The sequence below is a fragment of the Lucilia cuprina genome, chromosome 2 (assembly GCF_022045245.1).
Source record: "Lucilia cuprina isolate Lc7/37 chromosome 2, ASM2204524v1, whole genome shotgun sequence".
Lineage (NCBI taxonomy): Eukaryota > Metazoa > Arthropoda > Insecta > Diptera > Calliphoridae > Lucilia > Lucilia cuprina.
Genome location: NC_060950.1, coordinates 3802233 through 3828643, shown reverse-complemented (window position 1 = coordinate 3828643; position 26411 = coordinate 3802233). Strand labels below are relative to the sequence as shown.

General features: G+C 28.2%; 6 protein-coding genes across 9 annotated transcripts in view; 4 read left to right on the top strand and 2 right to left on the bottom strand.

Moving 5' to 3' along the window:
* Positions 1-8883, top strand: part of LOC111680544 (protein pinocchio) — a 106457-nt gene extending 97574 nt beyond the window's left edge. For 2 of the 3 annotated variants that reach the window (XM_046952026.1, XM_046952029.1), the window contains 3 exons: positions 6745-6814; positions 7577-7826; positions 7917-8883. In XM_046952026.1, the coding sequence (XP_046807982.1) occupies positions 6745-6814; positions 7577-7826; positions 7917-8126 (530 nt within the window). In that variant the 3' untranslated portion in view covers positions 8127-8883. Of the gene's footprint in view, positions 1-3844; positions 4033-6744; positions 6815-7576; positions 7827-7916 lie in introns of those variants that run through there. The other variant, XM_046952030.1, reaches the window with a different exon arrangement.
* Positions 8509-12658, top strand: LOC111680557 (antigen 5 like allergen Cul n 1-like). The gene is made up of 7 exons (XM_046946856.1): positions 8509-8519; positions 9562-9596; positions 11316-11407; positions 11462-11740; positions 11810-11934; positions 11991-12083; positions 12271-12658. Exons 1-7 carry the CDS (start codon positions 8509-8511, stop codon positions 12449-12451), a joined length of 816 nt encoding a protein of 271 aa, XP_046802812.1. The 3' UTR covers positions 12452-12658.
* On the bottom strand, positions 12485-13655 carry LOC111680558. Of its 2 annotated transcripts, none has more exons than XM_046956440.1 (4): positions 13471-13655; positions 13099-13411; positions 12870-13031; positions 12485-12626 (listed from the first exon to the last, which is right to left on the bottom strand). In XM_046956440.1, the coding sequence occupies exons 1-4, from the start codon at positions 13612-13614 to the stop codon at positions 12538-12540; spliced, it is 708 nt and encodes a 235-aa protein (XP_046812396.1). In that variant the 5' UTR covers positions 13615-13655; the 3' UTR covers positions 12485-12537. The 2 variants fall into 2 exon arrangements, with proteins under 2 accessions (XP_046812396.1, XP_046812398.1); XM_046956442.1 differs by having other exon boundaries at positions 13099-13383; positions 13471-13584.
* Positions 13656-14828: 1173 nt separating this feature from the next.
* Positions 14829-19413, top strand: LOC111680543 (RUS family member 1). The gene is made up of 7 exons (XM_023442207.2): positions 14829-15644; positions 15712-15897; positions 16499-16798; positions 16859-17009; positions 17076-17232; positions 17286-17619; positions 17716-19413. The coding sequence occupies exons 1-7, from the start codon at positions 15578-15580 to the stop codon at positions 17775-17777; spliced, it is 1257 nt and encodes a 418-aa protein (XP_023297975.2). The 5' UTR covers positions 14829-15577; the 3' UTR covers positions 17778-19413.
* Positions 19414-21012: 1599 nt separating this feature from the next.
* Positions 21013-23640, top strand: LOC111680546 (protein phosphatase 1E). Its single transcript, XM_023442210.2, has one exon. It carries the CDS (start codon positions 21235-21237, stop codon positions 22729-22731), a length of 1497 nt encoding a protein of 498 aa, XP_023297978.2. The 5' UTR covers positions 21013-21234; the 3' UTR covers positions 22732-23640.
* A 551-nt stretch (positions 23641-24191) lies between these two features.
* LOC111680538 (H/ACA ribonucleoprotein complex non-core subunit NAF1) lies at positions 24192-26361 on the bottom strand. The gene is made up of 2 exons (XM_023442200.2): positions 25990-26361; positions 24192-25927 (listed from the first exon to the last, which is right to left on the bottom strand). Exons 1-2 carry the CDS (start codon positions 26102-26104, stop codon positions 24357-24359), a joined length of 1686 nt encoding a protein of 561 aa, XP_023297968.2. The 5' UTR covers positions 26105-26361; the 3' UTR covers positions 24192-24356.
* Between the last annotated feature and the right edge of the window lie 50 nt (positions 26362-26411).

The following is a 26411-nucleotide window of genomic DNA, read 5'->3' as shown; positions in this document are numbered from 1 at the left end:
AATGTTTACAAAGTTGGATTAAAAAGAGGAGCTCAATTAAAAATGTGATGAAATTTAAAAAAAAAAAATAAGCATGTAATTGCTTTAAAGGGAAGGGAGCTCGAGGTTAACTACCTCCATTACCTCCACATACGTATTCTGAGTGGACAGACAAGTACATCTATACAAAATTAGACATGCGGTTTCAGACAAATGTAGAACATTTGGAGAGGACAGTGAAACTATGAAGCCATTGTCAGGCGTTCATTGAAATTAGTTCCAAATATCTTAGAAGTGATGTTGTTCCGGAAATATCCTACTAAGACTGACTGTCTAAGTATTTACGCCCAGAATACTGAGTTTCTGAACATGGAAAAACAATAATTCAGCCCTTTTCTCATCAAAAGGAGCGCACGATAGACTCGATAGTGACCTAGGTTATCGACACTATTAGTAGTAGTATCTAGTAGTATTCCTTCTAGGACATGGACACAAGAAAAAATTCCTCCAATCTGACAAATTTTGATATGAACAGACTAACGGAAATTTAGAGTAAGTTTTCTTTTTTAGAAATCAGTTACAATTTAATAAAAACAAATCAAATAGGACTTTACACTTTTTATTATATTTCCATTTAACTCCTATTCAATAAAAATAAGAAAAATATTTTCCACTAAAAACTGCACTATGCACTTGACCATATTAACTGGAAACTATATGCATATTTCTAAATTATCGTTGCATTTTCATCAGATTTCCAGTTTAAAGTTGTTAATTCTTCTTATCGCTACAAACATTAATGATAAAAGCAATAACAATTGCATACAAAATACACTTTGGAATTTTTTTTACTTAATTACAAATGTAATTGTTTGCGAAAAACAATAAACCAGTTTTATTTAAATTTCTGAGTAGAAAAAACTAGTATTTAAAGTATAAAATTATTTAATTAAATAATTTTAAAATGTAAATGTCAGTGAGTTAATTTTTTCAAAAGAATATTTTACTAAAACTTAAATAAATAAAATTGATTCTTTACTCTTTTCATCTATGTTAATAACATTCACATTAAGAGTGATTGGGAAATGGGAATTTTTTGTGAAGTGGATTATATAAAATATTAATCTCGTATAATATTTAAAATATCATAAATTTTAACATTTTGAATATTTGCAAATACAAACGAAATTTTTTTGATAAGCTGAACGGTTTTAAATAATATTTCCCCCGCAATTTGGTGTTTGATTATTGTTGGTACAAACAAATACTGTTAAAGTTTTGAAGTTGCCAGATAGGTTTAGGAAAGAAGGGCAGCCATTCAAACAATCATGAGTGGATCACATGGGCCCACCTAGTTGCAGTACCGTTGTGTTACCCTAGTCGTCGTAGGAGTCCATTTGATTATTCCTTAAACCAGCCGATTTGATTTCCACAGTTTAGGATATTCTTAGGCATATCCCAGATAGCTCATTCAGACAAAGATACAGCAGCAAGGCCGAGGCATTGTTCTCTGATATGTTTTAATAAAAAAAAAACAGCGTAAACTAATCCCCATAACCATAAATGCTTAGGAATTTTATATGGAAAATGTCCTTAATAAAGATTAAATATGCGATTAATATTTTTATGAATACGGGGTGAGTCTTTCAACTCCACACAGAATCGAAAATACCAACTCTTTGTCGAGGTGAAACCTTACCGCCTTATGCAAAAACGATTATTAAGTTAACAATGGTTGTTAAAACTTCTTTTTATATGGAAGAAGTGTGTAGTAAACCATTGTTAACTTTAATAATCGTTTTTGCATAAGGCCCTTAAAGTGTACCCTGCCTGAGAATTAGCTAGACACATAGAACTCTACATGTTCATATTAACTGCATTCAGCAGGTCTACAGAGATAATAGGTTGGTGAGGTAGGAGAGGTGGTTGTTCTATTCCGTAAGGGTCGTATAAGCTTTTGGTACCCTTTTGACATATTCATGGTGGTCAACGTTAGCGACATTCATCGCCATCTTTGGTCTTTAGGGATACCATGCAACAACTTAACATACGTATTCTACAAAATTAGAATTACATGGACCATCCATGCAATAATGACAAATGCAAACTAGAAAAATTATAACAGCTTTGTGTCCTTGCACCTGATTAGGGCAATCACTTTAAAATTTCAGGTCACATCTGGGCAGATAATTTATTAACCACCTATGTCCGTTAGCAACGTAAGAGCCACGTGCATGGCTTTCTAATAATAATTATGGACGAATATGGCGTCGGTTCATTTGATGTCATAATATTTTGCTAAACCTTAAAGTCTGTCTTCGGACAGGTGTCCACGTAACTTCATATAGATCAATCTACAACCTGCTAACAAAAGAGCAGATGAGAAACTAATTCTCTTCCCTCTAGGATATTGACACAAACAATTGTCATAATAAAAAAATCCTACAATCTGGCAGCTGTAATAAAAACAGCCAGACGGAAAAATCAACACAATATTTTTCTTCTTTTTTTGCAAAAAAAAGTAACTATTCCCTTCCCGCTAAAATTAAAGGGGGGTAAAAGGTGTGCATAAGTGTGTAGTATTTAATTTTTGTTGCTTTTTATAAAAACTAAACGAACAAGTCATTCAAAAGGTAACGACAACGCACACAAACACACACACACTTAACAATATATTTTGTCTTTTAATCGAATAGTTGTTGTAAATTGTTTTTGATTTTTTTAGTTTTTATTTGTTTTGTTTTTGAAAACTGCATGAAAATATTGTTAGGTTGCCTTTTTGTCTTTTATTTGATGTCTGCCTGTTAGTATATTGCATTATAAATTGATTTGAGGCGACAACTGGCGGTTTGTTGTTATTGTTGTTATTATTGTTATTGCTCGTTTTTTGTTTTTTTTTTTTTGTATTTTATGGGTATAGCGAATTTGTTGTTATTATTATGACTTGTCATACGATGACTTACTTTACTTATCTGCATGTATCATATGTACTTATCATATGTACATACGAATGTGTATGTAGGTAGCTGTGCAAGTGTGAACACACAATCATACATATGATTGTGTTAACTATGTATGAGTAGGAGAGTGATAAAGTGTTGTCAACCTTTTTAAACATAGTCTTCAGAAATCTCTTTACAAAATTTAACATTATTTAAGTAAATGTGTTAATTTAATTTTATCAACAATTTAAATAAAAAATACAAAAAATTTTAAAATCTTCCTAAATAATTGGCAACACTTAGATTTAAATGAGTATAATATAACTACATACTGTATCTCAAAACTCACTTATACACTTGAGATACTTTTTTTTATTTTTTTTTGCCTTCTGTATTTAGTATAACAATAACAACAAAAAGGCAATATAACAACAATAACAACATAACATTATTAAATACTAAATAATACACTGTGAGAGGAGACGGCGAATAGTCTTTCCCTCTCTATACAAAAATCCCATACCCACAATATACACACCAACACTATATACAAAACAAACTTGCAAATTGTTTTGTGTGAATGTGAAACGCTCATAAAAGTGGATGTCTTGCCTTAAACATTTTCAGTTTATTGAATTTAGTCGTGGCTGTCAGAACTCCTCCTAAAGTAAAAGGAAATTTCTTTAATCAAACTATACGGAATACGGAACAGCAAACCTAAAACTTAAAATAAAATTGAAATCAAAACAAACTAAGAAGAAACCTGAAAAAAGTCTTTTTATAAAACTCTGTTCGGTTTATTTATATTGTGAATACAGTTATAAAAACAAAAATCTAGAAAAAGCTTTTAAAACTAATTATTCAAAATAAAATTTTTCATAGTTTATAGAAAAATTTAATGCAAAATAATACAAATTTATTGAAAATATTTGCAAACAATATTAAAAGAAACAATTTTGAAAATTTCAAATTTTTTAAAAAATTTAAAAAAACTAAAACTTGAACCAGAAAAAGTGCTTAAAAATAAAAGTGACATTTTATTTTACTTGGAAAAACTAACTATAGCAATACTTTGCGGTTTTTAACAACTTTATAAAGAAAATCTAAAAAAGTAAGTTTGATGTATAAAATAAAATCTATTATTATAGGTAGTTACACTTATCAAGGCCATTATTGTCTGGTGGGTTTATTTTTAGCTATAAATTATATGTCATTTTACTTTGTAATAAAAATAACTAAATTGCAATTTTGCTAAGAAAATGAGTACAGTTTTTAGATGTTCATTTAAAATTTTACATTTTTAAAATTATTTTCAAAATTGAGATGTTTTTTTATTAAATACTAAAAATTTTGATTTCTAATAATAAATTTTGATATAAAAGTGTTATTTATTACAATTATTAAAATATATATATTTTATTTTCATTTTTGCTAGGTCAATGTTTTTTTAAAAATCTTACGTTTTTATATCATAATATGTAGAACGTGTAGGAATGCATTAATTTATTTCGTTTTAACTTTTTAAAAATTCTTGAAAATTTTTCTATATTTTACAAATTACACACAAAAAATATATACATTGACATTGCAATATTTTAAACCATTTGTGGAGAAAAAAATCTCTAATTTTTTAAAATGCAATCCCCTTTTTCTGTTAAAACATGTAACTAGCAATTTTTTATAAAATTTTCAATATTTGTTATTTTTTGTGTTTTTATTGGTTTTTTAGTTTACTTTAACAATGAGTTGTTATTTTTATAACACTTTTTTTCTGTGTAAAATTAGTTTTATGACTTTTGTAAGAGATGCCAGATTCTTAATGTTACAAAATGTAAACAATTATGATATTCAGTGCATTCAACGGTAACTTTACATAGTATTAGTAGAAAAGAAAGAAGAGAAGAAAACAAAAACATATCAAAGTTCTTTTGCCAATTTATTATTGTTGTTTTATGAATAGAATTTGACAGTTACTTTTTTATACTAAACAATAACAAAACAGCTGTTGAATTTAACTCAAATTCATATAAATTCTTTTGGATTCTTGGAGGGATAAAACTAGTTGCAATTACTAGTTTAGGCGGCAACGTTGTTCCCCCTGCTATTTTTTTATAAACAATGCGGCCATACAATTAGTTGCATGATGTTTATCATTGAATGTAACTGCAATTAACAAATAATATCTGGTTTTTTTATATACACAAAGACTTCTACATAAATAAATACATACTCTACACATATGAAAACATTTGTATGACTGACGACTATTATTACTTGCAGTGTTGATATACATTATTCAAGTATTCCCATTTAGAGGGGAAAATGTTGAATAATAAAGAAAATTGTGTTAAAAAAAGCGGTCGTCAAACCTGGGGTTTTACCTATATCTTTAGCAAAACCTGATTAGACTTATAAAAAGCGTTTATTTTTTAGAAAAAAGACATATTAAATTGTAAACAAAAAGTACTTTATATAATAACAATTCAAAATTCCACATTTCTTTAAACATCAAGGGGATTTTTAGCAAAATTCTAATAAAGTTAAAGATTTCAGTAAAGTGGGGCTTTTTTATTTATAGACATTTTTAATTTACATATTTTTGTTTATAAACAAATAAAATTGAAATCAAAACAAACTACTTTTTCAACCATTTAATTGCAATTGAGTTTTTCATTATTTAGTTTTATAACTTCCTTTAAAAAATTTTTACAAACATTTCTTTCTTTTTTTTTTTTCAATATTATTTTGTTATATATTTCCTATTTAAAATAAAAAGAAATACCAAACTGGAGGTTAAATTAACCTTATAAAAAATTTATTTATTTTTAACACAAAACCAGTTCAATATATAAAGCTTTAAATCTAATGATTCATGTTATTATAAGAAATTTAAAACCCTGGCAAAAGACCAAGTAATAAATTGTTAATAAGAAAGAGGAGAAATATTAATACAACAAAGACAAACTGTTTAATTATTTAAAAAGCTGGTTTTATATTTATGGATTTTCTGCATATTTAAATATGGTTTTTAAAATATTTAAATAAAAAAATTAATATGCAAAATACGAAATGTCTAGAAATTTTTTTAGAAATATAAACAGTTAAAAAAAATCTCAATTTAAATTGAAAGTGTATAAAAATTAAAACAAGTGTTTCCTTGAAAAGTGTGAGTCAAATAAAAGCCGTTTCAAATGAATCATTTTTTTTTTGTAATATTGTACAAAAAATTTAAAGTTAAATGTAAATTGAAAATTTTAATTAATTAGCCTAACAATTTCTAAATGTTGTTACAAATATTAAACATTCTTTAAATTTTCAATTCTAAACTTTTTTACATTTAAAATTTTTCTTTGTTGTGCTTATTTGGGTCAAATTTGTTTTAAGATTTTATTTTACTTAAATATTTTTTGTGTTTCAAAAATTAAACCAATTGTAAACCTTTAACATTTGTTTAATTAACTTTAACAAATTCGTTACTGTTAGCTTATTAATTTTTAAATATGTATTGTATATTGTTTAATACAAACCATATTTTTTAAATAAAATTATTTTATATTTTATACGCTTGTTTAAAGGTATTGGTAAATTTAAAACGCAATTGTATAACAAAAAAAGAAATATAAAAATAAATTGAATGTGACATTTTAAAAATAAAATTAAGAAAATTAAACGTAAATAAAAAGAGACACAAAATAAAGGCCAAACTTGTAATTAAGTGTAAACAAGAAAAAAAGAAACATTTTAAATTGTATACAACTTTAATATTTAAAAAAGTTTTTTTTTAATATTTTACTAATTATTTTTTTTTATCTTTTACTTTTAGTACCATCAACAACAATGTCTTTGGCAAGTGTACATGGTCCTCAATTCACTGATATTTGCAGCTCATTGGGGTAAGTTGAAAACTATAAAATATTTGAAAACAAATTCTATTTGAAAACAAATATATATATAAATTAAATTTTTAATGAAATTTGGCGGAAATACTAATCTCTTAATAAAAAACAAGGAACAATTGCTATTATTACTATACGATTACTACTACTCATCAAATTATTAATTTTCTTCAAAAAATTTATTAAAAATTCCAAAAATAACATCTTTGTCACTCAATCTTTATCGAAAAAAAAAAAAATAGTGACACATTTTTGTATCTTCAACACGAATTAATTTCTAATTAATTATTTCCCTTAACATTGACTCATTAATAATAAAAAAAAATAGAAACACAATTCTTACAAATTTCAATTTCAAAATTTAAATAAAATTATTAAACGTATTTTACTAGATTAAAATATGTGAATGATTTTAAACAATCATTTAAGGTTTTCCCGTATATTACTCCCCTAGTATTTTTTTCTTGTTTCCTGGCAAACAGATAAGATTAATTTAATACTTTTTTATTTGTGCTCGATTCATTGATTGTTTTTATTGTTACGTACGTAAAGTACAGAAGTAATATTGATAATAAATTTATTAAGCGTAAATTTATATTAACGTCACACGTTTCTTTAAGTAGTAATAGTAAATCATGTTCTCAGGTTTCCCCCTTTTTGTAAATGAATAGTTCAATACAAAATAATAAATTTTGAAATTAATTGTAAAATAAAATAACTAATAAACGGTTTGTTTTCTTTTAATTATTATCATTTTAGTCGCAGCAGTATCAGCATGTCATCATCATTGTCTGATTTAGTTGGCAGCCCTTTGGAAATTTCAGTGGATAATGTTTTAACCATTGAAGAATTGAGACAACATATTGGTTCCTGTTTCACCTGTGGTGTATCGTGGACCGATGATCATGTCTCATTGGATTGCAGTGAATGCGGTGGTTACAGTATTGAACGTCCCTGCCCACTATGTGACGGTCAATGCGGTGTTCAATGGAAACGTGATTTTACCATGGTAAGTGTTAAACTCAAAATTGGAAAATTTTAAAACTTATTTCAATTTGAATTTTTATTTATTAATTTGTTTTTTCTTCTTTATTTACAGTCTCATACTTGTGGTAAAGCTCGTTGGTTGGGTGTTTGTCCCAGTTATCCTGAAGCAGCTATGCATTTTAATCAACCTACATCTAATACTGCTACCATTACCAATGCCTCCGCCTCCTGTGCTGCTGCAGCTGCCACACAAATGCGTTTAGCTACCGAATTGTGTGCCCGTCTAGAGCAGCTTTCAGCCTCTTCATCAAATCGCATATGATTCCTCAACAACAATAACGCCATTTAAATCTAAACCTCCAAAATATTAAATCCATCAACAACACCACATTATCCAGCAGTCAACTCTACAACACACAACAACTTTAAATGTTGTTATTCCTAACTAAATCTATCATCATATTATCCAGCACTCTCATCACCATACATACATACATACCAACCCACCCACCACCACAAAAGTTAATATTTTGGTATTTGGTTTGGTGTTTTTCGTTTTAAGTTTTTTAAGAGAATCTTTAAGTTTTAAGCGCCCTCTTCATGATTAAGTTTAGATTTAAGTTTAAACTATTTTTGGTATAATTACAAAAACAAAATTTGTATAAAGAAAGAAAATTGAAATACGTTTTCAGTTACCCAGAGCCATGTATAATTGGTTTGCTTAATTGGCTTAACAAAGACTAAATCAAAATTTTTAAGAAAATTTTTTAATTTGTTTAAAACAAAAAAAATTTTGAAAAATTTTCTCTTTAATAAGTTTAGTTTAGTAATTTGTTAAACCACTTTGTGGACCAGGACATACTTAAATGGTCTCACTTTGACTGAACTATTTTTAAACGAAATTTATTGTATAAGTAAAACAAAACAAACAAAAAAGACTATTGCTTTAAAAAAACTAAAATTGTATGATATTAATATGGATTATATACTAAACGTAAACAAAAATATATAGATATATATTATATATCTTTGTACTTGTAACTTGTATTTTATAGTATAATTAATACTTAAAAACAAAATAACAAAAAATGTAAAGAAAATAGACAAAAAATCCTTAGCTTAACTAAAAAGATGTTATTTTAAACATACACACACATACACACAAACACAAAAGAAAGTTAAAAATTAAGATGTTTTGTTAAAAGTTTAAAAAATATTTGTTTCCAAAACAAACATCAAACTTTAAATTATGCTCAAACTATTAAACAAATAAATTTGTTTTTAAATTGTACTTAAACATAGTTAAAGAAAAAAAAATAAGCAAAACATTTTATAAATTTTTTTCTTTTTAAATTTTGTTTAAAATAGATCTTTTTCTAATCTTAATGAAAGCTCAAAAATATTTGTTCATTGTATTGATTTTCTGTGAAAATCAAATGTTTTATATTGATTTTAAATACACATTTATTTAAAAAAAAAGTAATAATAATTATATTTAATATGAGTTATTCTAAAAATTTTATAAACAACTCTGCCCATTTTTTTATTAAGTTTATTTTTTTATTAATAAAATTTATTATTTCAAAAATAAATAAAAATTGCGTTTGATTTTTTTTGGACAAAAAAATAATGTTAAACATAAAATTTAGTTGTGTTTAAATATCTTAAATAAAATTTCAAATGTGATTGAAATATTGGGAATTTTTAATTTAATTACTAAAAAAATTATGTGGTTTTAGTAGGAAATCATAAAACAGTTTGGTTTTATATGGAACTCTAGGTAACGGTAACGGTATGTATACACGGTTATTTAACAATGGTGTGAACTTAGAATTTTTATTGTGAGACATTATTCTGCCAACATTGTAAAATCTGACAAAAGAAATTAAATTTTTTGATAAGTACATTAAGTCTATTGACCTATTTCCTCTTAGAACATTTTGTTATAAACACGATTACAAGTTGCAGAAAATTACCCTGTTTTGTACTGAAGAAAAACCCTCTACTTATCTGTTACTAACTGCTTTATCAACAAACAGCTGAACCTAGACCCACTATAAGTGTGACTTTTTAATCGCGCCTATTCTGTGTTTCTATCAAAGAATATTCTTTGGTTTCTATTACGTTACCACATTCTGTTAAGCTACGATCAAAAAAAGGCATTCCTACAAAAAAGTTGCAAATCCATTTTATTTCAATACTTTACGTTTGTGTATATCCTGTATTAGGAACGTAACTACATTTTTGTAAGTTCCCAGCAGTTCGACAAAGAGTCAATGCATCCGAAAAATACAGATTTTCATTTACGTCTAACCACATGGTTGGCTTTATTTAATCACGTATGTACTTTTTGTAAACGAAGGTGAAGACAATCATCATTTTAATGCCCCCTTTGTAAGCTAGAGTGTGGATACTTTAAACACAAAATTAAGCTTTTCGCTGGCTCTTTGTAATATAAGGGGTGGCAATTGACTTCTTCGTAGGACAACCACCGAGTAACCGTAAATAGGTATGGGGCGGTCCGACCGAAATGCTTCGAATCGAAATGCAAAATACCTAAGTTAAAAAACGGAGCAAAATTTCGATTAATCTAGACGGTCAGTCGTTACGGATGAACTCTTTGTAAAGGATGGTGTATACAATCGTCACTTTAGTAACTCCTTTGTAAGCGAAAGAGTGTGGACAAATTAAAACCAAACATATGCGTTTTGCTGTATCTTCGTAATATATGGGGTGTCAAGTGACTTTTTTGTAGGACAAGCACATGGGCGATCGGTGACTTGGGGTAACCATAAACGGTATTTTAAATAGTTAGTTCAGGACGGTCCGACCGAAATGCTACATTATTTTAGTGACAAAGCCTTAAATCGAAATGCAAAATACCAAAGATGTCAAACGTAGACAATTTTGTTTCACCTGAAAGGTCTGTCGTCACAGCTTGTAAGACCTGGTTCCAACTAGGAAACGGTTGATATTTCTATCTCATTCTCTCACACACAAAAATCAAAAGTTTCCTAGTATAAACTAGTTCTAAACGAGGATGAGGACAATCGTCGTTTCGTTTTTGCTGCCTCTTAGTAATCTGTTGGGTGACGGTTGACTTCTTGGCAGGACTAGCATATGTTAAAACAGCTAGCCACCTAGACGGTCGGTAGTTAGGGGTAACCCTAAATTGTAAGTTGGTGACTGTATGATCGAAATGCTAGTATAATTTAGTAACGCATCTTTGAATTGAAATGCAGAATCCCATAGTTGCCAAATGGAGAAAATTTTGATTCGATTTGAAATGTAGAAGAGGTGTGGATATTTCAAATATTTAGATGCACTTTGCATCCTGATAAGATATATGATTTTGCTACCTTTTAAAGTTTTCTATAAGATTTTAATTAATTCAAAATCATAGAGAACTTTTTATCAAACATATTGACAAACTTTTTAAACAAATAAAAAAACATTATGATCATTCTAAAACCCGTGTTTCTGCTATTAATCTTCTTAAACATCTGCCTAGCCTGGGAATATTGTCAAGCTGATATTGAAAATAAATTATGTGGAACCGGCAAGACACACTTAATTTGTGATGCAAAAAACTCCATAGACAATGTAGGTATTTTAAGTTCAACACATATAAAATTCAAAACATTTCAAAATTTTTAGCCCTCCTATATATCTAAGGAATTTCTAGCTCATGTACCTTTAACGAGAAAAGTTAAGAGTGCTTTTATAAATTGGCATAATTATTATCGTAATCGTACAGCTGGTGGTTGGGCAAAAAATAGTTTAAATAAAATATTTTTTCCTATGGCTGTTAGAATGCGTGAATTGATATGGGATAGTGAATTGAGTTATTTGTCACATTTTCGCTCAAAGCTGGTAAATGCGGGAGAGACTACATGTAGCAGCACTTTACGTTTTCCAAAAGTTGCACAAAATTTGGTAAGTTAGTGTTTGAATAAAAAAAATAAATGTTTTCGCAACACTGTATTTGCTTTTATTCCTAAAAAGGAGGTAACAGTCTTAAATGAACCCAAACCGGTATTAGAAATTATTTTTTTGGCATTGCGTAAAATGTTCGATGAAAAGAATAATATAGAAAATCCTACCGAAATGCCCAAGGAATTTGTAGAGGAGTAGATAAATATTTATTTTAAAATAAAAAAATTCTTAAAATGTATTATTTTTCAAGTCATGAAGTTGCCAAGCAATTTACAACTATTATAAATGATCAGGTTTCACGTGTAGGTTGTGCCGTAGCTCTAGGAGCCGACTGTTTAGACAGGTAGGTATATTTTACATATAAGGATAATAAGACCAGGTTCACACTAGGAAACGTTTTTTGGGAAACTTAAGAGAAACAAATATCAACCATCTCTTTCTCTCACACATAAAATTAAAAGTTTATCAACAAAAGTTTCCCTGTGTGAACCAGGTCTAAGGAATTTTGTTCAAGTTTTATTCAATATTAGCAATGAAATGTCCTTTAAATACTGTTATTACACAGTTTGTACTTATGATTTCGACATGGGAGGCATTATTTATAAAGTAGGAAAACCTACTGGACGCTGTTCCCGTTGGGGTGTTGGCCGCAGTAAAACTTATATAAATTTATGTGCAAATTCAGGTGAAATATTTGCAGAGGAAAACTGAAAATACTCTTGGAATAAAAAGCCGTTTGTTCAATTTCTTATAAACATAAACATTTTATTAAATATAACATTTATTAATTTATCTTTTTAATAATCTTTTTGAGAACCACAACAAAATAATTTACGCTTACGTTTTACGGGCCAAGCATTATGAATATCGACATTGGAATTAAATTCTAGAATATTAAATAAAATATTTCAAAAAGCATTTAGTTAAAACTATAATTCAAAACAAGTTCCCATCTATTAAATACATGAATTATTATTTGTTAATAATTTTCGAATCTTAAGTAATGTTTGTATTTGCAAACAATATCGAAACTAATTTTAAAGCTGTTCTTAAAGTGTTAACTTCAAAAAAATGTATGTATTTAACTTAATTTTTGCCAAATATTTAATAGATGTGAAAGTACACTCACCTTGTGGTAAAATCAATTCAATGTCTTTTAACATTGAAGAAATTTCCTTAATACCCAGAATAATGCTAGACAATTCTTCTAAATTAAAATCGGGAGTTATTTCTTTGCATAACAAAAGTTCACTAATAACATTTCCCAGATTAGAAGGACCAGCACGATTTTCTGTAATTTTAAATTTTTAATTTAAAATATAAATTCTTAAAATTCACTTACATTTAACAATAATTACCAAAATATTCTTCCATATCCATGGTTATAACTTGATTAAGACGATAACTTTTAGTTAATTCACGTAAAAACAATTGCAATAATTGATATAATAATACTAAATAATGATGATTAACTTTATCCTCATGGTTTTCAATAGAGTTAGTAGTTTTATCTAAAGGTATTAAAAGCTGTGCTGTAATTTGACATTCTTCTAGAATTGTACATCTAAATTTACGTATTTTTTCACGTAACTCAGGACAATCTTTTTCCTGACCTATGTTGATTAACATTTCACGATATACAGCTAAATGATGATTAATAGTTTCCAAATACTAAAATGTTTAAAATTCTGTTTATTGTAAGGTAATTATTATTGAATTTTATACATTACTTTTTGTGGACTTTTTGTTGGTGTTAAAATATTTTGAAAATGCACAGATAAACGATGAGCCACAATTGTAGATTTCCCAATTGTTGAACCTTTAGTCCCATTTAGAGAGTTAAATTTCAATTCAAAATGTTCAGTATTAAACATTTTTTCATAAATATTAAAAAAGTAAGGTTTGATTCCATGCAGCTCTTGTTATTGACTGCAACATAAAGTTTAATGTTTAAATGACCCTATTTAAAGAAAAATACATACATATGTATGTAACTAACTTGTGTCAACATTATAAAACTGTTTTTTTTAGAAAGATTTGAATGGAATGTTATGTAAACAATTTTCTTTGAAATGTCCAAAGTAGTGGCTATTTATACCGCAAAATGTTTACTTTATGTTTCAAACAAAATATGTTCAGTTATATGTTATATTTGCAACAAAGCTAAAACGTTGGCGAAGAAAATACAAAATCCCTTATACACTCTTATTAAGGAGCTGTTCTGGAACTAGTTCTTAAATCAATCATTATACCTTACTCCACTTAAGTGGAGAGGGTATATTGGGTTTGTGCTGATATTTGTAACGCGCAATAATATTGTCCTATACCCACCTTAAAGTATACCAATCGGCTCAGTCGATTTAGCAATGTCCGTCAGTCTGTCTTTCTGTATGGAAACCTCGTAATCAAACTACAGGTCGCAATTTTAGAGATAATTTAATGAAATTTTGCACATGATCTTCTATGGTACCGTAGACGAAGCCTACTGAAACCCCGAATAGAGCCTTGATGGCCTCATAAACTTTATAATTATAGGGCCTCATTTGACCCTAGCCCCTATAAAATGCCCCTATCAAAATATTACTTAAATATCCACAGTTTTAATAAACAATAAATGGCTTAAGTATATCTGAGACAAGGTACAATTTAACTTAAATGTGTTATTATGAAAACTAAATCACATTTTATTCTTGTACAGATGTAGGGTATTATATGGTTGGTCTCGCCCTACTATTACATCTTACTTGTTTTTGTTCGAATTTGTCAACTTTGGAACTATGTAAAGCTCTAAAATAATTCATTCCCTAATTCTTTTTTATAAATCGAGTTATATTTTAAAGAATTGACCATTCATCTCAACTTATTCCCTTTGATTTAATTTTTATAATTAATTATTGTTGGAATTTAAATATTTGCTTCCAAAATCCCACTTTTGAATCTCTGGGATTCCGTTTTTATTTAATAACGATGAAAACTAAACTTAGCCGGCTTAACGTCGATTTTAAGCCGTCGCCTACTTTTTTAGTGTCAGACGCCGCCGTCGTTAATTTTTAATTTGAAGGCGCAGGGCTCTGGTTGCACTGTTTTTATAAAAACAAATTATAAGGATTCTGAGAATTTTTTAAATAAATTTCTAATAAAACTAACTAGTCAATTAATATCGTATAAATTTATAACAATATTTAATAAAAGTGATTATTCTATAAGAGTATAAGTAATTTTTTTAGGGAAAAATTACAGGAGCAGCAGCAAGGACATCAAGTATAACACACGGACAGACATACCGATACCATAGACAAAACATTAATTGGTTGTTAAGGGTGAAGGTGGCACCACTCGCAAACAAACAACAACTTCATCATCATCACGACTATTGGCAATTAACGAAAAACTAATAGCAGGTTGACAGGCAGACATCAACCAGAAACATTCTGGAGAAGGGGAGCAATGTTTAAATTTGAATAGAAGTGGTAAATAATGAAAGCAAACAAAAGCTAAAGAAGTAAAGCCACATTAAGTCAAGTGTTTAATAAAAATAATTGGATCTCTAAGAAAGAGAAATATAGAAAAAATAATTTACTAAATTTCAAAAGACAAAAAGCTTAAGCAATAAAAATCACAAGTGTCCAACACACATACAATACAGTTCTTCATTTCGTGGCACTAAAAAGTGAAGCAATTCAATAAATTTCTGTATTTAGCCAGACTAAGGGCGTACGGGGAGGTTCCAAGCAAATGTTTTAAAGTTTATTTAACAACTTTAAAGATAGTTTTATGGTTTTTATTGAATATCAATAATATCGTTGAGGATTTGTCATATTTTGTAATTTTGCCAGCATGAGAATACACTTTCGTGAACAGTATGGCACTAGAGGTGAAGAAATACTCTATGTTACACCAGCCGGTAAGGGTGTTTTAATTAAACTATATATAGGTAACAAGTTATTTATGTTTGTTTGAACATTTTGCAGAACAAAAATCAATTGTCCGTGTACCACTAAGGAGTGAAAATAAAGCGGTTATACATGAAAAATTCTTTTTATACCGTTTATTCCAGCAAATATTCCTACCCAAAGGTTATCCCGATAGTGTAAGTGATGATTATGCTGCTTATCAAATTTGGGACACTGTTCAGGCATTTTGTAGTACTATTTGCGGTAAGTTTTTGTTAAAGAATAAGTTATGTGCTGTTAAATTATGATAATTGACGAAAATCGATTGTTTAGATTTGATATATTATTCTCCAATATCAATTTTGTAAATCTTATCAAAATATTTATGTCTATAACCGTTAAACGATAACAATTTTGACTTATTTTTAAATATGAAAAATGTGAGAAGAAAAAACCATCAAGATGAAGATAATTAAGCTAGATTAAGATATCAAGAAAATTTCCGAATTATAAATTTACTTAGACCTGGTTCACACTGGGAAACTTTTGTTGAGATTACTTTCGATTTTGTGTCTGAGAGAAAGAAATGGTTGATATTTCTTTCTCTCACACACAAAAATCAAAAGTTTTCCTAAAAAAAGTTTTCCAGTGTGAACCAGGTCTTAACCGTCTATAACATAAACTCTTTTTGATAGAGAAAATACATACATATTGCTTATAAAACAAACCAAATGTATGCTTTAGTACATTAATAATATGACAGACAATATTTATTCTGCACTTTATCATAAATATTAAATAAACACTTTATTATGCAAACAAACATAAAATAAAGTTTATTTAATAAAAACATTATATTAACCAGGGACTCTCTGCACACATGCTATACTAAAGGGTCTTGGAGTTGGTAACGAAAACATAAATGCCTACTCAGCTACAGTAACATGGATTTTAAAAGAAGGCAGTGGACATTTAGGACGCATACTATTCTCTTGGTGGAAAGGTGCCCAATTGGATATAGATAGTAAAAAGTGGCGTTTAAGAGCAGATTTTTTAAATGATTTAGCAATGGGTATAGAAATTTATGTGCTTCCAAAATACACCCATTTGGGTACACAAATTTTATGTGGGACAACTGTTTTAAAAGCCATAGTAGGAGTGGCAGGTAAATAAATCTTATCTAAATCTAAAAAAATGTTATAAACTTTTATTCAATTATCTAAAGGTGGCGCTACGAGGGCAGCTTTGACTCAACACCAGGCAGTACGTGGTAATTTCGCTGATGTTAATTCAAAAGATAGTTCGCAAGAAACTTGTGTAAATCTAATAGCCTCATTTGTGGGTTTATATTTATTAACTGCCATTAAAACTCCAGGGTATTTATGCATTAAATTCTTTTCGGAAATTATAAACGTTACAGAAACTTCTTTAATCATTTTTAGAGTACTCTATGGCGTTTTTTCTGTGGTCATTTTATTACATTTGTATGCCAACTTAAAAGCAATTAAGTCCATATGTTTGAAAACATTCAATGAATCTCGTTATTTGATAGCTTTAGAAGAATTCTTTAGATCTGGACGTATGCTAACACCTCAACAAGTATGTTTAGTTTATGATTTTTTCATTTAATCCTTAAATAATTATCTGTTTAGGTTAACAAATTGGAAAGAGTTACTTTGGGCCAAACAGTATCCGTATCGTTAAATATACGTTTAGGTTTATCCATTAAACACCTGATAGATGAATATCAACAAAGTCATATTATTGATAATATTGTTTCATCATTTGATCCTCATGAACATTTTATTATTGCTGAAAGTAAAAAGTTTCTAGGAGTGTATTTTCATTTCGATACAATGCCTCAGGATGTATTGAAGGCATATTTCTTTGCCGTATCCTATTTACAAGATCGCAATCAAATTAAGGAAAAATACTGGGAAGTACAAAGTAAATGGCAAGAGTTTTATAATTTAGCACAACAAGAAGGTAAGTTTTCAAAGATATTTTTGCTAACTTTGTTTTAAAGTAAACTTAGTTTTGTTTTATTCTAACTAAACATTTTTATTTCTTTTTTAAATATAGGTTGGTTAACCTCCCAACATTTATTAATGGTAGATGAATATCGTTTGAATTGGAATGCCTAGAATTATCATCAACACTACTAATACAGTAAGTAAGTAGTTTGTCATTTATCAAATATCTTAAATTAATTTTAAATAAAATATTAAATAATATTTTTTAGTAATTTAATTTGATTAGATTTATAATTATTGATATTTAAAATAGTTTTAATTACTATTTTAATTCATAGTAGAATTTGTTATTATTTAAAATTAAAACAGTTAAAAAGTGCAGGAATGTAAAATTTGGTTTACAAGTCCGACGTAATTCAATACAAAATTGAAAATGTTTGCAGTTTTTGAAAATAAAAATTCGAATATATTTTCTTTTGTATTAAATTACGGCAACAATCTTAACTTTATGTTTCTATTTTGTTTCCTTTGATTTTCATTAATTTTATTTAAAACTAAATTAATGCAAAAATTTAAAAAATAACTAAAATAGAAATGTAATTGGTTTAAAAATAAACGTTCTTTTGAAATTTAGCTGTTTTTAGTTTAACAACATTTTAATAATCTCTCAACCATAAATCTCATTTTTAACTTTACAAATTAGTTGGCTTACAATATTTAAACGATTTTATTATAATTTAAAAAAATTTATACATTCCATTAAATTTTAAATTTATATTTTAGTTAAATTTTATTTTTTGAACATAATTTAGTAAAATGTTAGTATATTATAAAATTATTATACTTAAAAAAACATATCTATTTAAATAAAAAAATATATAGTTAAAATCTATAGAGTGTATTGTAAAGTCTAGTTTTCTATTGAACTATTAAGAAATTTCATTTGTTTTGGTTGAATTTCTAATAAAAACTTCCAATTTGTATGCAACATTTCTGCCTTAAAAATTGTGTAAAATGTATAGAAAGTATTGAATAGCAATTTAGTGAAAAAAATACTTATTAATTTCCCAACCCAAACTATTAACTAAAACTGTTTCTAATTAAACAAAAAATAGAAAGAAAGCAAAACGATTTTAAAGAGCAATATATTAGTTATATGTATGTAAATTTAAGAATTTATGTAGTAAATAAATTTAAGCTTTCAATAAAAAATTTTAAATAAAAATATGTAGAACAACCTGTATTTAATTAACAATTCCCTCAATAACTTTTAAAAGTTATATATTAAAAAAAATCATCTTAAAATGGGCATTTAGTCATTCATAATTACTCATAATTATAAACTTAATCGGAATAAAGTTTTCAAATTAACTATTTTCTTATATCCCTTTACAAAATAAACAACATTTAATAATAAAAATAAAGCTAAAACAAATTTACACATTAAATAATAATTACAATAAGATACATGCATAGTAGTTGTTTATTATTAACACATATTTTTGCTTTCTTAACACAAAAACTCTACGTAGAAGTAACGTTCTTAAATGCAGTAATATTGTGCTACTGTAGATAAGAGTTTAACGAATGAAAATAGCACTGTATTAAGATAAACAGTTACAAGTTATTCAACCATTAAGCTACAAGTTTACTGCATTTTCGAACGCATTTATTGTCTAATATTTATTTATAAGATTGAAAGAAAATAAGTGTAAAATTCATTATTATTTGCATTAATTTATATTAAAAAAAATGAGTATTTTTTGCTTACATATATGTATATCACCAATTTAAAACTTGTTTTATTTTAAACTTTGTTTAGAATTTAGTTTTTAAAGAAATTATTTTTAAAAATAAATCGTTTCAAATCACAAACTTAAACAACGAAATTATTTTAAATAAATTTGTAGAAAATATCTTTAGTGGAGTTTATTTGGTTAAAAATAACAATTGTAAGTGCTTCCAGTTATGTATACATATTTAGTTATAAAAAAATAAATAAAAAAAATTTAAATAGAGTTTTATAAAAAAGTATAAGTTTAAAATAGTCATATTTTTTAAAAATTTTAATAATTGATTTAATTTTTTTCTAAAGCTCACGTGTACAACTTTTTCAATTAAATTTAGCAATTTTTGTAGTAGATAATAATTGGGCATTCAAGTAATCACATCCATATATATGTATGTATGTATTAGCAATCAAATTTTAAAATGCAAAACAAAAACAATAAAATATATGTATAAAAAATTTAAATAACATAAGCACTAATGTTTTTATTAAAATATTGGAGAAGAAGATTATATTGGATAAATATTCCAAGTATATCCCACTTATAACTAAGTTAAACAGATTTTTATTCAATATTGGTTCGCAATGTCAAATGAGGACGTTAGTTTTACCTTTTATGTAACAAGACATAAACCAAAAACGGGAACTGTTTTCAGAAGTCAAAAGCATGTTGCCGTTTAGCTGACCAACAATAGTTGATCTATTAAACTTATTAAATAGCTGAGTCTTAACCTTATAAAAGTTCTAACAGAACTAAATTTGTGTTATAACCTACCTATATGAGCTCCCATAAGTATTCCTTTTTTAAAAATATAAGTTCTAACAAAGGAAAAATGGTGCACTTCTGCTCGAAACAGTTTGGCCTTAACCAAATTGTCTTAGCTTAAGAAAACTTCATAAACTCACCCAATGGGAATTCAATAATTATAATCTCGTACTTATTTAATATACTTTTAAATAGACGCATTTAACACCATATATAAAAATTTCGCACTTAAATTAACACTAATATTAAATATTTTAAGCACAATATTAATTCACTTTAATTGAAAACAGAACTTTGCAAAATTGTATGAACAATAAAAATAACGGTACCATGGCGTCATACAAAGTCACCATTTACTAAAAATCAACGGCGACATAAAGCTTAACGCCGTATTTTTTTCATCTACTACCACTGACGTTTTGCAGGCTTGAGGTGTAATGATTACTTTTCAAGAAATTGTAATTGAAGCTTTACCAATTACAATTACTTGATTTTTAATTTCCGATTGACATTTTTTCTTATTACATGTAGTTATTAATACCTGTATTATAACTGCAAGTAATTGTAGTAATAATCATAATTAAAATTACAAGGAATGCCATTAATGATTTACACATTTCAAATATTATTAATTGAAAAAACTTCAATTTCAATTACAAGTAATTGTAATTGACGATGTAGTGAATTACTTTGCGTAATAATTTTGTTGGTTTAAAAAAACATTAAGAACAGCTGTAAAAAAGGATAACTATATTAACATTCATTGCCGCCAAATGCAATTTGCTATTTTTTCTCTCACTTTATTTAATGCTTTTCATAAAAATGTAAACAAAACCATACGGTTACTTTTTGACAGCTGTCAATGGTCACGTCTATCTGTGAGCTGTGTTTGTTTTGGTTGAATGAAAAAAAAGATGCTTGAATGCAGAAGAATTTTTTAGAAATCGAAAAAAGAAAAACAAATTACGAGTGGTGTTTGTAAAGCGTGTTTAATTGCAACAATAAAATATGTAATGTGTTAAACAATTTGTATATAAAATATTTGGAAAAATTAAAAAAAGTTGTAATTGAAAATGGCCAGCACATTGAGTGAAAAAATTGAATCTAAAAATGATATGACACATACGAATAGCTGCTGCAGCAACGTAGCTGAAAAACAATGTAATCACTTAAAATATTTTAAAGAATTTCTACGTGATTTGACGAAAGATGCTGTGACTAATGAAGGAGGCGGCGGTGATGTAGTAGGTAGTGAAGGTGTAAATGTATCGTGCAATGGTGGTGGTAGTGGCGGTGTTGAATTACGTCCGTTTATATTGACGCGTTCTAATAATGAAAGTTATGCAGTGGCTAAAGATGAATTGTCCGCTGAAGTCATCATGTGTATATGGCAATGGCTTGTTGAGAAAAAATGTCCAGAACACTTTCAAGTGGGTGTTGCACGTTTCGCCGAGGAAGAAATTAATAAAGAATTAAAAAACAAAAAACTCCAAGAAGATTTAAAAGCTACTGGTGGTAAACAAGTCGAAGATACCTCTGATCCAGCAGCACTTGATTTGTTAAAGTTACAAAAATATATTCAACAGCAATTAGATAAGGTGCTTCTGAGATTGTGTGACAATTCTAAAGAAGATAATTTAAAGAATTATGCCGATTGTAGTCGAGAAACACTATACAAGTGCAGTGAGTCCGCTTCAAGCAGCCACACGCCATACGTAGAAGCACATGTCAAAAATAAACCCCGCAAAATGGAGGATCGTCATATTTGTTTGCCACAATTTAGTAACATATATCGACTTGAAAAATCCCTTAGTTTCTATGGTGTTTTTGATGGTCACTCTGGCTCTTTAGCGGCCACATATGCTATTAACCAAATTCCCTACCGTGTCGCTCAACAGTTGAATACTATGCATAATTCATCTACTCTAGATAGCGATTGCTATAGAGATGCTTTGGAAACTAGTTTTCTGCAAGCTGATCATAATTTCTGTCAGAAACAATTGAGTAGTGGCACAACAGCAGTTTGTGCTCTGCTATTAAAGGATGGCGATGAAAATTTCAAACACTTATACGTTGCTTGGGTAGGGGATTCAAGATGTCTTTTAGTTTCACCAACAGTGCACTTACAATTGGTCAAACCACACAAACCGGACTCGGCAGATGAAAAGAAACGCATAGAATCAACTGAAACTGGTGGTTCGGTTATATTTGTACAGGGTCAATGGCGCGTTAATGGTATCATCAATGTATCACGTTCCATTGGCGACTATACCGTTAAGGCCGTTATAGCCGAACCTGATATTGTAGATGTACCACTACAACCTTCACATGATTTTTTGCTATTAGGCTCAGATGGTCTTTGGGATCATGTTAATGAAAAGGAAATTGTCGATTGTGTATACAAGTCCCTTGCGGACAATGAGCAATGTTTGGAGGATATACCCAAACATTTGATTGAATTAGCCAAAAAGGGCGATTCACAAGACAATATTACAGTTGTTTTAGTTTTGCTCAAAGAGCGTCAAAAAATTAAAGAACACTTTACAAAAAGTTTAAATAAATCTTCGTAATAGCTACCTATGAATATCGAACAATCATTTCTTAATGTAATATTTTAAAAAATATACAATATATAAAAATTCGTAATAGTTACGAAAGCCGTAGTATTATACCACTATTTTGGCAAAATAACTTATTTAGAAAATATCTTCATGTATGTGTGTCAAAATAAATTTCATTGAAACATTTTTGTCCTTCGTTTCGTTGTATTTTAAGAGAATACAATGACCACAGATAAAGGTGATCCTAAATAATCTATGTGGTATAGAGATTAAAAATTATGATTTTTTCATAAATGTAAGTTCCACAAATACTTTTGATCGGTACTGGTCCAAATAAGAAGTTTTGCCAAAATAAATTCCTATATCTATACAATAAATAAATAATTCCTTCTCTGCTACAACCTAATATTACGGTCTAGAATTCAAACCTTTTGTTTAAAGATGCAGAAATAAAATTAAAAACTATTTCGTTTTAGAACAAAAACAATATATATTAATAATTGAAATTAATGTAACAAAATATTGGATGAAACGAAATTTGTTTAACAAAAAAAATGCAAGTATACAAAATTAATTTAGCTTCAAAATACTGTGCCTACAAATAAAATAATTGTGCAAGAATATTTTTATTATATGTGTGTATTATTAACACAATATTTAATTAGTTTTTCTATAAAAATTTAATTCATAGTTTATTAACTGCAAAGAAATATTTGATGTTCAAATGGTATTTCAATATTTCATTTGATCTAGTTAGTTGATATTTTATAACTATTTACTAACCACAAAACCCTTAAGTTCAATTTTATTTTGTTTTTATAATAAAATTTTATATAGAGTTTAAAATGTTTCGTAAAATTGTACATAAACCAAAAAAAAAAATATATATATATATATATATATATCTGTATGTTTTAATTGGAAAAAATGTCAACGAAAAGTAAAGAATTATTTATAGTAATTGTATGTACCGAGTACTTTAAAGTACTTACAACATAATTAATGTTCAAATAGATTTGTTTTTTTTTTTAATATTATTTTAAATGTTTGATTAATAGTAAGATTTTATATAAATTATAGTAAACCTCTATTGTATTATTGTTAATGATTTTAATTAGTTACAAAATATATTGCTTAAAAACATACATAATAACAATATTTAGTGAAAACATAGAGCCTGTTGACATATTCAACAATCGCTGGGTACTGGAACTTGGTCAAAATAATAAAAAGAAATTAGTTATAGTTGTGCCATTTGTGTACCCAGTAATAAATTAACAACCTTCATTCATCCCTCCGTATTCTCCAATAGAATAATAATAAATACTACTCTATATATATAAATATATAATAAACCAATATGCACCTTAATTATACACTAAACAATTTTTTTTGTACCAAACACAAATATTTATTTATATACTACCATATAACTCTTTAATACATATGTATTTATGTACGTAATTCCAATAACAATAAAATATAAACATTACAATTTTTTACAAAAAAAAATTATTGATTTTTTTATTTATATTCATATTGATTCAAATGTTCAATTCATAATACACTCTAGTAATGTAATTTAGTTTGATCTGCTTAAGATCAATGGTATGTTTTTAAAAAAGCCTAGATAATTATTGACTTCCGGGCGGTGGAGGTGGTGTTGATGAGTACTGTTGATGGTGAGCCATATGAGGTGGAGGAGGTCCGTGAAGTGTAGGAGGTCTTATACTAAATGTATTTGGTATTATTTGAGGATTATGTTGGTGTAACATGGGTGGTGCCCCATATTGAGCTGGTTGTGTTGGTGGCGGATATGGCATGTTATGCATAGGAGGCATACCATACATAGGTACATGTGGTGGATATGCTTGAGAAGGTGGTGGCTGATTATGAACTGGTGGCATACCATAATTAGCAGTAGATGGTTGATGTGGATAAGATTGTGGATAGTAATTAGAATGCCAGGAGCTGCGATGATGATTGGGATTAGGAGCTCTTTGTTGATTGTGGTGAGGTGGCGCATTATAGCGTGGTCTTCCACCACCACCTCTATTATTATTTCTTTGCTCATTGTAGCGACCCCTTTGCGAGTTATTTGACTGTTGATACCTATTTGTGTTAGCATCTTCATCTTCCATAGTTCTGGGTTTTTTGGTTGGATCATCATTATCCACAGGTCTGTCTTTGTTGCGTAATTGACGTCTAGCCAATTGTTCTTGTTCATCGTCTGAGTAATCTAAAAATCTTGGTGGAGGTTCTACATCATTTTCCCATGAGGCATCAGAACCTTTTATTTTCATTAAATTGGATAATATCACATACTGTGTGTATTGGGTTTTAGGAGCCACATACACTACATCACCTACGTTAATTTGTTTTTCTTTAATTTGTTTATTTGAGTTAAAACGCACACAATATAAAGGATCTGCCACTTGTCCCAAAACATCGAAGACTTCACCCAAAACTTTTTGTCCCTTTTCCAAAAATATTACTGTACCCAAATCTAAGAGAATAGAATTGGGCAAAGCACTAACCAAAAGCAACTGATCAACAACTGAGTGAATTTTGCCAAACTCTATGCATTCATCTTCGGGCACTGTTATTTGCAAATCTTGTATGGGTGGTAAATCTTCTAACAACATTTCACCTTTTACTTTTAATCTTGGTGTATTCTTTCTTTTGCCAGTATTGCTCTCTTCATCTTCGTCGTCGTCATCGACAACTTCCATACGTTTTTCAATTGTTTTACGCAACTCACTTAGGTACTCAACATCTGACGAATCACTACTGTCCTCCGAATCACTATCAGAATCAATCTCAACCACTTGGTTGCGATAGCCGTCAATTGGAACTTCTACCACAGATTCATTATCGGAATCATATTGAGCTAATAAACCAAGACCACTTGTTGTTGGTTGTTGATTTGATGACTCCTTAGATGTGGTTTCTTCAGTAATAGCTTTATCTGTTTCATCATTTGTGTCCATTTCATTGCTGGTAGAATTGGTTTCGGCAACACATTCAGTTTGAATTTTTGTTGCCTGCTCCTGTGTGGTTTGCATCTTTTCACTACATTCTTCCACATGACTGGTGTTCTCTGTTTCATTAGATGTGTTAGTGTTAACAGCTTCATCAGTTCGAGGAGTTATCAATTCTACTTGCAATATTTCTATAGTTTCTTTTGTTGTGACATTAGTTTTTTCTGTAAAATATAATATCCTGTTACAATCCTTCTGTTTATTATAAAATTTAACACAATTTTACCCTTTATTTTATCCTCATTGATATCCTTTGATTCCTGAGACTCTACAGGCTGTTGACTTTTTTCTTCAGTACATGTTGATTCTTTTATAAGATTTTCACTATCATTAATATCCATTTTAGAATATAATTTATTCTATTCAACTTTATTAACTAAAACAAATTGTAAATATACCACAAGAAAATCGTATTGTATTTAAAAATAAGTCTAAACAAAAACAACGTGCTTCGCTCGTGGTGTCAGAGCCCTGCGCTGACATATCTTAACGGCTTAGGTAATTGACACTAAAATTTTCGACGGCGGATTACAAACATCTGTAAGCCGGATAAGTGTCAGTTATTTTTTAATTTTAAATTATAACTGAATTAAAATATGTAATTTTGAAAGTATTTTAAAAATCAGGATTGTCTACCAGAGTAGAAAA

Bases quoted from the DNA above. Each gene is read 5' to 3' on its own strand.
- LOC111680546 (XM_023442210.2), top strand. From the start codon at position 21,235: ATGGCCAGCACATTGAGTGAAAAAATTGAATCTAAAAATGATATGACA.
- LOC111680558 (XM_046956440.1), bottom strand. From the start codon at position 13,614: ATGTTTAATACTGAACATTTTGAATTGAAATTTAACTCTCTAAATGGG. The intron at 13,412-13,470 runs GTAATGTATAAA...TAAACATTTTAG, and splicing joins CAACAAAAAGTCCACAAAAA to TATTTGGAAACTATTAATCA. The intron at 12,627-12,869 runs GTGAGTGTACTT...TTAATATTCTAG, and splicing joins TGAATTGATTTTACCACAAG to AATTTAATTCCAATGTCGAT.
- LOC111680538 (XM_023442200.2), bottom strand. From the start codon at position 26,104: ATGGATATTAATGATAGTGAAAATCTTATAAAAGAATCAACATGTACT. The intron at 25,928-25,989 runs GTAAAATTGTGT...TATATTTTACAG, and splicing joins CAATGAGGATAAAATAAAGG to AAAAAACTAATGTCACAACA.
- LOC111680543 (XM_023442207.2), top strand. From the start codon at position 15,578: ATGAGAATACACTTTCGTGAACAGTATGGCACTAGAGGTGAAGAAATA. The intron at 16,799-16,858 runs GTAAATAAATCT...AATTATCTAAAG, and splicing joins AGCCATAGTAGGAGTGGCAG to GTGGCGCTACGAGGGCAGCT. The intron at 17,620-17,715 runs GTAAGTTTTCAA...TTTTAAATATAG, and splicing joins TAATTTAGCACAACAAGAAG to GTTGGTTAACCTCCCAACAT.
- LOC111680557 (XM_046946856.1), top strand. The intron at 9,597-11,315 runs GTATGTATACAC...ACATCTGCCTAG, and splicing joins AACTCTAGGTAACGGTAACG to CCTGGGAATATTGTCAAGCT. The intron at 11,935-11,990 runs GTAGATAAATAT...TTATTTTTCAAG, and splicing joins CCCAAGGAATTTGTAGAGGA to TCATGAAGTTGCCAAGCAAT.